The sequence below is a fragment of the Marmota flaviventris genome, chromosome X (assembly GCF_047511675.1).
Source record: "Marmota flaviventris isolate mMarFla1 chromosome X, mMarFla1.hap1, whole genome shotgun sequence".
In the NCBI taxonomy this organism is placed as follows: domain Eukaryota; kingdom Metazoa; phylum Chordata; class Mammalia; order Rodentia; family Sciuridae; genus Marmota; species Marmota flaviventris.
The window spans coordinates 52,507,695-52,519,241 of record NC_092518.1 but is presented as its reverse complement, the minus strand read 5'-3'; the positions used below and the strand labels follow the sequence as shown (position 1 = coordinate 52,519,241).

Below are 11,547 nucleotides of genomic sequence, written 5' to 3'. Positions count from 1 at the left end.
GGATTCTGGACATGACACAAAATTAAGAGGGACTTATAGTGACTAAAGAATGAGAAAGGGAGGAGTACTGGTGGCATCTGTGTCATAATTTCAACCCCTGTTGGCTATTGCATCTCAATATGGAAAATTTTTTCAGGTATATGTGAGTCCCCATGTGAACTCCTGTAACAACTGTGTCATGTTGGCCAGAATAGCACCCAGGGAACTATTGTACTTCCTCTGACCACAAAAAAAAATCCTAGAGTATGATCCCTACTCACATATAACTGCTTCACAGAGATGGCACAAGTCATCTCTTTTGCCCATTCGCTGTTACATTTTGTTAATCAGATTTTTTTTTTTTTGTTTTCATAGACTACTTTCTCACAAGATTTCTTTTCTTTTTTTTTGTGGTGATAGCCCTAGTTTTTTTCCCCTCCCATATTTTGGTGACAAACTTGGGTTAGTCAAGTTTACTTTCCTGTCTACATCCCTACTTCACACCAAGTATGACTTGTAACCTATTTGTATGGGTTAGACTTTTTATTACTTTCTGGGATGTACTTTATCACATATTATAATGTAATTATTGTAAGTGTTCACGCATGCTTGAAAATAATGTCTATTATATAATTGTTGGGTTCAGGGTTCAGGATATAGCCATTCAATTAAGTTTGTTCATCATGTTATTAAAATTTGCAAATTCTTGTTTATTGACTATTCAATCTATTAATTGGTGAGAGACATGTAAGACATCTCCTTCCTTTAATACATTTATTTCTACTTATACATTTTTTCAATTTTCCCCCTGTATTATGAGGCTACATTATTAACAGGTGTGTGTGATAAGACACAATCTGGAAAGTCATCCCGAGGTCACTGCTTCACTCCTTCCTGATTATGGGGTGTACCCTATGAAAATTCCCTCCCTGACATCCTGATTCACATTAAACAGCCTTATAAGGTGACATGAGTTATCCCCTGTACATATCATGAATGTCACCTTTCATAGTAACACTTATACTACTATGTAGTAGAATGTATTCTAGTATATTTTCCCAGTAAAATAGCTAATATGATTTTTTACTATTACCCTATTTTTCTTTCCAGCTTTTAGGACCAGTTTCAAGATCCATCAATTGGTCTTTCTGACAGCCATAAAAACTATGTGATCCATATTCTTAGGGAATATCTACATGGTTTGACCACCTAAAAATAGAAGCACTCATCCAACTGCCATGCCATTGGCAAACTTGCTGCCTTCTTCTACCTTATCTCCTAGTAATTATAGCTTTCACCTTCTGTATACTCTTGGGGTCCCTGGCATGGATAGCTCAGGACTGGTGATGCCTTCTGGTTCTACCTGTGGCATAGCTATACCATCTATCTGAGAATGAGGCCGAAGGACAACTCATTGGTGTCCTTCCAAAAGAGAAAATTGTCTCAGTGGATTTCTAGATTGAGTTTTCTTATCCCACCCCAAGAGGTTGTTCCATGATGTAGTTCTTAAAGTTCACCATTTCTCTGCTTTTGTATACAGCCCTTTGTTCCTGGCTCATTACTCTATCCCTTAATTAATTAATTAACTTAGAAATGGGGCTTTGGTATGTTGCCCAGGCTGGTCTTGAGCTTGTGGACTCAAATGATCATCCCACCCCAGCCTCCGATGTAGCTGGGATTATAGAGGTGTGTCATCATGCACAGATCTCTCTCTCTCTCTCTCTCTCTCTCTCTCTCTCTCTCTCTCTCTCTCTTATTATCATCATCATCATCATCATCATCATCATCATTTGTGGTGTGGAGGATCAAACCCAGGGCCTTGTACATAATAGGCAAGTGCTCTACTACTGAGCTACATCCCTATCCCATCTCACTCCCTTATTTTTATAGTTAGCTACTTTGAGTCCATCTGGAACAACAGGTGTGAACACATAGGCAAACAAACAATTATTCTAATAACTCTGCCTGAGCTAGTTCCCTTGCCCAGCAATAAGAAAAGTTCTAGGTGATAAATTTTATCTCCTGCAGTTTTGGGATTAGAAGCAGATGACTTACTCAATATTGGGAGGACCCATTTCCTATTCTCTGCAAGTATCTGAGTAGTTAAGTAATAAGGAATTACTTTATATTTTAAATTAAAGATCACCCTGTTGGGTAGATGCTCAGACCCAGGGAAACAGATTCATGATCCTGGCAGGTGAAAGAAGTTGCAAGACACAGTTGGGACAGTAAATGTGCTTTATTCAGAGGTGGCAACAGCCCCTAGCCAGTCCCCAGCTCTAGCTTCAGCCCCCAGCCAGTTCCATTAGCCCCTCAGCCAGTACTATTTGCCCTCTGAGTCATTTCCATAAGACTTTTTTTATATGCAAGTCAGACAAAAAAGGTGCCTTGTCAACAGGTTACATCAGTGGGTGCTTCCTCACAAGCAAATGTTTATGACCTTGAGTATACATACTAAATCAGAGTGTTTATGACCTTGGCTACATACTAAAAACATAGGTCTCCAGAAGCATTGGTGAGGGAATCTAACTACAGTCATTTAGGGCCTGCCCTACACACCCTAACAAACCAACCATGTACATATTACACATTTTAATTTTTTTGTTAATTTAAAGGCAGCAAATATGCCTAAAACACTAGATAAAGTAAATTACCCATGTTTCCTCAAGTAAAAGGCCAGCTGAGTTTATTGAATATATTTATATTTATTTGTTATACACCAGTTTGGCCATTAGCTTGAGTTTACCCCTCCATGTTATTCTTGTTTATTGACCTCCTGGTCAGGTCTCTGCATTTGCCAACATTCAGCATCATGTGGATGATCCATTTTACATTCAGATCTTCGGGCTACATATAAACTGCTATCTTTACAGAAGCATATCCTCTAGCTTCAGCTGTTCCCTGATAACTTCCCTCTATCTCTCTGTTAGATTGGTTCTTGCACTTCTCTGAGCTGTTGTTCAAGATTTATAAAGACATTCCTCTCAAAACAAGACTTTAGAACTTCCCCTCTTGCTCTCAGCTGTTCTTTTATACTTTATAAAGAAAACAGATGGCACCCGGAGGAAACACTTCAATTTCCTACCTTTCAGTTTCTCTGGCGATACACCTAATTTACCCTCCAGGACAGTGTTTTTTTTTTTTAAATAAGGACCCATTTCCTATTCTCTGCAAGTATTTGAGTAGTTAAGTAATAAGGAATTACTTTATTTTTTAAAAGTTAAAAATCACCATATTGGGTGGATACTCACTCCCGTATTTTTATAGTTAGCTACTTTGAGTCCATCTGCAACAATAGGTGTGAATGCACAGGCATTTCCTCAGTACACTTGCATGTCTCTAAACTTAAAATAATAACTTAAAGTCTCTGAGGATTCTCAAGAATTAAAAATGGATCCATTAACCATCTGTTTAAGAGTATGATCCAGCAATCCCCCTTCTAAGTCTATATCCAAAATAATTGAAGGCAGAGTCTCAAGATGTTATTTGCACACCCATGTTCATATCATTATTATTCCCAGTAGCCAAAAGATAAGGGCAACCCAAATATTTATGGATGGATAAATGGATCAACAAGGTGTGATACATACAGTGGAATAGTATTCAACTTTTTAAAAAATATTTTTAGTTGTTAATGGACCTTTATTTTATTTATTTATATGTGGTGCTAAGAATGGAACCCAGTACCTCACACATTAGTGACAAGCGCTCTACCACTGAGCCACAACCCCAGCCCCAGTATTCAGCTTTAAAATAGAAGGAAATCGTGTCACATGTGGCAACATGAATGAACCTCAGAGACACTATACTATGTGAAATATGCCAGTCACAAAAGATAAAAACTTTTTGATTCCACCTATATGCAGTATCTGTGCAGTCAAAATCATAACAACAACAACAAAAATGAATGTTGATCACCAGAGGCTTGGAGGGAGGGGAAATGAGGAATTATTATAATTATTATATAGAGTTTCAGATTTGCAAGAGGATATTTTGCAAAACTGGAGATCTGTTATACATCAATGCAAATATATTTAGCTCTACTGAACTGTACACTTAAAAATGGTTAAGATGGTAAATTGGTATATCTGTTCTTAACCACAATTAAAATAAAATATCACTAGGTCTCATGTCTTTTTCTAGCTGCAAATCTTTGGAAAAACTTTCTATGGTCACTGTCATCTCTTCTTTATTTCCCATGCCCTCTCCAACCCACTGCCATCTGACTTCTGCCCTCACCATTCCACTAAAACTATTCTTGCTAAGGTTGTCAATGTTCTCTCAATATTTCTGGGATTAATGTACTCAGGGTATGGGGCTATGTTCACTACTTCCTGGAAGTTCTTTTATCCTATGGCTTGTGGGAGACTCTGCTTTGTTCTTTGCTGATGTCTCACTGACAATTCTTTTTTTTTTTTTTTTTTGGTTGGTCTTTCCCCCCGTCTTTTCTTCATAAATGGTTCTCTTCTTGGCTTGCAGTTCTTTGTGTCTTTACAGTTTCCTTGAGAAAGCTCAACTAAATCTGAAGTACCAGCACCAGCTATCAAATTTATATCTCTGCTCAGGTCTTCTTCTGCTTTGGCAATTCTGAGTGTGCCATGATGCTCTTCAGTCTCAACTCCTCAAATTAATTGCCAACATTCAGCATCATGTGGATGATCCATTCTACATTCGTCATCTCTCCTCCTTTGTGTTCTAGCTCAATGATATTCATCCTATTCTAGAACCTGAGAGACAAACTAGCATTCTAATTCTCCTTTATTCTACATAACCAATTAGTCAAAAAGGCCTAGTCATTCTAAGCCTTATTTTCAAGATGTATCTCAGCAGTCATTGCCTTCATTTTCATCATCTACTATCTTTAAGCTGGTCTGCCTCCAATTTTGTCTTATTTAAATTAATCTTCCACATCATGTTAGAGGGATCTAAAATTTAAGGCTGCTCATGAGGCTGGCCTCAAAGGCCTTTTAGTATCTTACCTTCGCTTTTAGAGTAAACTTCCAACTTTCATCACAAAGGCCCTGGCTGCACTCTTGCTCTAGCTATACTTTTTTTTTTTTTTTGCAATTCCCAGCAAGATATCACGTTGTTTTATTCATCAATACCTTTGCATTTGCGTCTCCCTCAGACTGGAGTGTTTTTCCCTACGTACTTGGCTAAGTGCCCTTATGACTGAGTTTAGGTATCCCCCATTCATGCTCCCGCAGCAAATGATGCTGCACTGTTATCATTATATGATCTGTGCCTTCACTAAACTGAATTCTTAAAAAGCAGAGACTAAATTCTTCATCGCTGCATTTCATCCCCAGCACCAAGCCTGTGACTTACTCCTCGGTTTAGGGTATGGGGGTGTATGTGTGGTGTACGCGAGCATGAATGGAGAGTATGAATTCTAACTTCTGCTAGGCACATAGCGCACTGGGGACACGAAAGCTGCGCTATTTTAACTCAGGCTTTTCCTAAGATCACCACCGAATTAGTGAGCAGCTCATCATCTCAGAGCTCTGCTGTAAACTAGAAAACGCAAACAGCGTGCCATCTCCTAGGCAGCGCTGGGCAGGTGAGGCGGGGCTACTGACTACCTCCGGGTTACAGAGACCTCACACAGGCGCAGACGCAGGAGAACGACACTCGTCCCGCCCTCTCCTCCACTTTGCAACCTACCGAGTAAGGAGCAGGCAAAAAAGTCACTTCCGGGAAGCTGAAAACACGCTTTCTGCGCTGCAACATGGAGGCTACCAGCGGAATCGATGAACCGGTGAGACGCTGCTTTGGGGCTGGGTAAGTAGAGAAGTCGAGCCCACTCGAGCCTTGAACTCTCCCCGACCCTGCATTTTTTTTTTTCTTCTCAGGTTTCCGGGGAGCTGGTGTCCGTGGCACATGCTCTTTCTCTCCCTGCAGAATCTTATGGCAATGATGTGAGTATGATTCAACCACAGCTCCCACCCATCAAGCTAGCCTGGGATATCTGCAAGTCCTACCAGTAGATTTTAAGCCCCTTCCCTGATAACTTCCGCAGAGCTTCCCCACATCTGCCAAAACCGCATCTTCTTTCAGTTCGTTCTTATCTTTGTTTGCAGACACAGAACTAATATCTGTAAAAGTGGCTCACTAACTTTGCCACATTGTAGAATCACCTGGGGAGCTTTTAAACATCTCCATGTCCACATTACAGTCCATATTAACTAAATTAGAATGTCTTGGGGGTGGGAGCCAAGAATCAAGGTTTGTTTGTTATTTTAAAGGCCTCCTGTCGATTCCATTGTGTAGCAAAGTTGCACTGGCTTCTGGTATGTCTGGTTTGGACCCCCTGTGAGAAAGCACATGTTGTATTTTGAGAAACATGACAAAAGGACACTGAGAATAGTAATAACACCTGAATAAGAATGTAATACATTCTAGATGAGTGGGTCAGGCCCTAAGATCCAAAGGGTTTAGCTAAAGGAAAGACCTCCAAGAATGGAGGCAGTAGAAGACTTCACTGAGGAAGTTGAACTTGGAACTGGATCCTCAAAGTGTAAATAGCCAAAGACATGGATTGACAAGTAGGCAAACTTCATGGACTAAGACATGGAATAACATAAGGTACATGGATGTAACCAGTGCTTGATCAGACATATTTATAGCCTGGCCTGCTTCATGATACTGATTCATTTCTGCGCTGTTATAGGGTGGGAAATTGACTATCTGATAAACACAAATGATGATTATGACACGCTACACTCAACAGTGAAAAGTAGTCTTACATCTGTTATCTTTATCCTCCCAACAACATAGTAATATATAGATGGATGTATTATTTAACTTTTACAGTGATTTAATTCAGTCCTGAGAAACTGAATTATCTACCACTTTATGTAGTGTCCCACACATTCACTAGCTGCTGGGAAAAGATAGCCACTGGCTCATTGTTTCTTACATTGTGTAGGTAGCTGCTTTGGGTTGTCATAAGGACAAAAGAATCATTAGATCATCCAAATCCATTTGCCCACTTTTTATTCTTTGCCAGTACTTACCAGTTTTGGTAGTCCTGTTTAGATATCCACAGACTTTCTTAATTTGTTACTCAGTAGCAGGATTGGGGGATTTCTGACCTGGCATCCTTCACTCATTTGCAGCCTGATATTGAGATGGCTTGGGCCATGAGAGCAATGCAGCATGCTGAAGTCTATTACAAGGTGAGTTGTCTGCCTTCAATCCTTAAGCAGAATTAAATGTTTAACCATAGTGTATGGTACTTGGTATCCTCAGCAAGTTAAACAGTTACGTTTTGGAGATAGTTTGTATTTCTTAGCTGAAAAAAGAATCTTGCCAAGATAAAGGGGTGGAAGAAATTTTTGTTTGTTTTTTTGGATACTGGAGATTAAGGTCAGGGGCACTGAACCCCTGAGCCACATCCCCAGACCATTTTTGTATTTCATTTAGAGACAGGGTCTCACTGAGTTGCTTGGAGCCTCTCCATTGCTGAGGCTGGTTTTGAACTTTTGATCCTCCTGCCTTAGCCTTCCCAGCTGCTGGGATTACAGGCATGTACCATGGCACCTGGTAAGGAATTTGTTTTGATGATGAGAAGTTTTACTTCTCTGTGTACTGTTTTGTTGCTACCTGACAAAAGGGTATTTGGCATATACATAATAGTCAATTCATAAATATTTTTGGAATTAATGAATAACCCACAGACAGAGATAGCCAGGTAAAAATAGGGCCAGTTGCCAAATGGGCGGAGGGGATTTTATGCCCTTTAAAATTTTGTCATAATTTCATGCAAGACCTAGGTTTTAGTACTTCCTAATGAAATCTTCTGCCTGAGAACCATAACTGGTGGGAGAGTAGGTAAAGAGAAGGTAGTAAATCAGAGACTAACTTCTGTATGTTGTTTTATTATCTGGTAGCTTATTTCATCAGTTGATCCACAGTTCCTGAAACTCACCAAAGTGGATGACCAAATATACTCTGAGTTCCGGGAAAATTTTGAGAAACTCAGGATAGACGTGTTGGACCCAGAAGAACTCAAGTCAGAATCAGCTAAGGAGGTAAGAATTATCTTTAAAAATATTACCTAGTAGCTAACCAGTAATTTTTTCCCATATTTTTTTAGTGGTACATTATAGTTGTACATAATGGTTGGATTTGTATTTATTTGTACATGCACACAGTATGACAATATAATTTGGCCAATATCATTTCCCAGTATTTCTCCTTTCCCTCCCCTTTTCCCTAACCAGTAATTTTTGATTGTATGTTTTTATTCATTTAAATTCTTTTAAAATTTGTTTTAAGAAATTACCTAAAGGTTCAGGGCTTTTTAATAGTTATAATCAACTAAGTAAATTATGAAATGAATAATTTTTTTGGTATAATTTTTTAAAAAAAACTTTTTTAGTTGTAGATGGACACAATACCTTTAATTTATTTATTTTTATGTGGTGCTGAGGATCAAACACAGTGCTTCACACATGTGAGGTGAGTGTTCTACCACTGAGCCACAACCCCAGCCCCATATACAAATTTTTTATGTTTATCGAATCCATTGTTTTTTCTTTTTGGCTTGGGCACTTCAAATCTCCACCAACCCTGACCTTTCAGGCCAGAAGGAATAAGTTTACTTAAGTGGGTAGTTTGACCAGAAGGCTTGGAGAGGCGGGGAGGGCAGATATGGTACTGAAATTTTTTTTTTTTTTAAAGAGAGAAGGAGAGAGAGAGAGAATTTTTTTTTAATATCTGTTTTTTAGTTTTCGGCGGACACAACATCTTTGTTTGTATGTGGTGCTGAGGATCGAACCCGGGCCGCACGCATGCCAGGCGAGCGTGCTACCGCTTGAGCCATATCCCCAGCTCCTGGGAGGTTTTTATAAAATATTTTTAGTAGCGGATGGATATTTATTTATTTATTTATTTGCAATGCTGAGAATCAAACCCAGTGCCTCACACATGCTAGGCAAGTGCTCTACCACTGAGCTATAACCCCAGCCCCCCGGAAGGTGTTTTGATTATCAGTATTTATGTTCAGGTGATTATAGGCCATGGATAACTGGGAAACTTATATTTCTCATTGCTTACGTAATTACCTTTTATTGTTAGCACCAGTACTCTTAATAATTAGGGAAAAAAATTTCTTTGAGAGTGGGCCCTTGGCTAATGAAGAATCTGAACTTTTTTTTTTTTTTTTTAGCTGTAGATGGACATAATATCTTTATTTATTTATCTATTTTATTTTATTTTTTTAAAGAGAGAGAATTTTTTTTAATATTTATTTTTTAGTTTTCAGCGGACACAACATCTTTGTATGTGGTGCTGAGGATCGAACCCGGGCTGCACGCATGCCAGGCGAGCGCGCTACCGCTTGAGCTACATCCCCAGCCCAAGAATCTGAACTTTTAACTCCTAGCAAGCTGTTACTGATCTTTGGAAAATGACTACTACTGATAGGACTTCTTTTTTAAAATCTAACTTTCTGACTTGGGCCAAATTCCTGCCTTCTTTGTTTCATGTGTGCTTTAGTGAGGGTGAATATTTTGCCTGAGCTAGCAAATAACTTCAAAAGAAAACAGAACTGGTTTAAGAAATTACATTTTAATTTCGAAATAAAGGATTCAGATGTATTTTTAAGTTAAAATATAGTCCATGTAGGGAAATACCGGCCTAAAGATAATAGCACAGAATGATACTGTTTCACTATGAAACCAGTAGTGACCTCAATCTTGGTCTTTTCCACTTTGGTAAAATGACTTCCTTATTGGGAAGTGGAAGCCCCTCTCTTGGCATGAGGACATCAGGCTTTTGCATTTGTCAACTAAGGCATTGTCTTATGTCTTTGCAGAAATGGAGGCCATTTTGCTTGAAGTTTGATGGAATCGTAGAAGACTTCAACTATGGTACTTTGCTGAGACTGGATTGTTCTCAGGGCTACACTGAGGAGAACACCATCTTTGGTGAGTTTCTTGCCTCTGGAATTGTTTTGTAAGGAGGATGAGGAGTCTGACTTTACTGAATCAGTGATATGTATAGTTAGATTGGAGCTCATCTCATTTGTTATGTTTTTCTTTTAAAATATTTTTAGTTGTAGATTGACACGATACATTTATTTATTTGTTTTTTGTGGTGCTGAGGATGGAATGATGAATCCAGGGCCTCATAATGTGAGGAAAGTGCTCTACCACAACCCCAGCCCTTGTTATATCTTTTTTTGCGGGGTGGTCATACTGGGGCTTGAACTCAGCGGTGCTTCACTACTGAGCTACTTCCTCGGTGCTTTTCATTTTTAACTGTGAGACAGGGTCTTGGTAAATTGTGGGTGCTGCCCTTGACCTTGCCAAGGTTGACATTATAATTATGGTCCTCCTTCCTTAGTATCCTGAGTTATTGGGATTACAAGCCTGAGCCACCATGCCTGAATTATTTGTTATATATTTAAAGATCACATTGCTGTTTTTAAAAGTAATTTTGAAATGGTTAACTATTTTCATTCTCATTGGTGTAAGATGAGAATTCAAGATCTCTGAAGTTCATGACTATATTTGAATGGCTTGTGTGTTAATTCAGTTGGATCTGTATATTTCCAGTAGATTTAGGAAATTACCTGAGACTAAGACAATAATCAATTCTATTGACCTTCTAGCTCCCAGGATCCAGTTTTTTGCAATTGAAATTGCTCGGAACCGGGAAGGCTATAACAAAGCTGTTTACATCAGTGTTCAGGACAAAGAAGGAGAGAAAGAAATCAATGGAGAAGAGAATAAAGAGAAAGGAATTAACATTGGAGGAGAAGAGAAAGTCAAGAAAGGAGCTGAGAGTGGAGGAGAAAAAGAGGAAGGAGTCAACAGAGGAGAAAAAGGGAAAACTGACAAAGGAGGAGAAAAAGAGAAAAAAGCTGAAGAAGCTGACAGAGAGATGAACAAAAGTGGTGAAGCATCTGTGTAAGGTAGACAGGGAACAGCACTCTAGAGGCTGCCACTCAGCTGAGCCTATAAGTATCACAGTGCTACTTGCATAGACCCCTTTGGTTAAATGTATGTTCTTGTGAAATTGAAGGATTCTCAGAAGGACATCTTTCTAGCCCAGTAGTCAAGAGCTACTTTTGTTGTTGCCTTGTATAAATTGACTTAAAGACTATTGGTGAGGTTTTTGTGTATTGTTGATATATTGTTTCTTGTCTCTCACTCCTGGTCAAGTAAGAAATTTTGTAAATAAATTGCTTTTGGTTTTAAGATTGTCTGTGACTTTTAAAAGTGTTTAAAAATAATTATGTACTTCAAATTTTTTAGGTATCTAATCCATAATCATGTATTACATAAAACAATTTATGCCCATTTCTTAATTATGCTCATTGTTTCCTGTAATAAAGTTCTCTCAACCTATGAAGTTGTACCAGGTATTGAGATTAGAAATCCTTATATAACAATTAACACTTGCCCTTGGATTGACTATAGCTCTCTAATTTCCTTTATTAAATCTGAAAAATATTGGTAAGTGCTTTATGGGGAGAACATCAGCAGCCAAATCCTTTTAGACTAGTGAACGGGGCCCTGTTTGTAGTAGAGGAGCAAAAGCCTTGATCTGCTTCTGTAC

At 38.7% G+C, this 11,547-nt stretch overlaps 1 protein-coding gene across 1 annotated transcript; it reads left to right on the top strand.

Moving 5' to 3' along the window:
• The first annotated feature begins 5,632 nt into the window (after positions 1-5,632).
• On the top strand, positions 5,633-11,186 carry Pbdc1 (polysaccharide biosynthesis domain containing 1). Its single transcript, XM_027922956.2, has 6 exons — positions 5,633-5,737; positions 5,832-5,897; positions 7,098-7,157; positions 7,872-8,012; positions 9,800-9,911; positions 10,598-11,186. Exons 1-6 carry the CDS (start codon positions 5,708-5,710, stop codon positions 10,897-10,899), a joined length of 711 nt encoding a protein of 236 aa, XP_027778757.1. The 5' UTR covers positions 5,633-5,707; the 3' UTR covers positions 10,900-11,186.
• Positions 11,187-11,547: the final 361 nt, after the last annotated feature.

Coding starts and splice junctions, on each gene's coding strand:
- Pbdc1 (XM_027922956.2), top strand. CDS start 5,708: ATGGAGGCTACCAGCGGAATCGATGAACCG. Junction 5,738..5,831: donor CCAGCGGAATCGATGAACCG/GTGAGACGCTGC, acceptor TTTTCTTCTCAG/GTTTCCGGGGAGCTGGTGTC. Junction 7,158..7,871: donor ATGCTGAAGTCTATTACAAG/GTGAGTTGTCTG, acceptor ATTATCTGGTAG/CTTATTTCATCAGTTGATCC.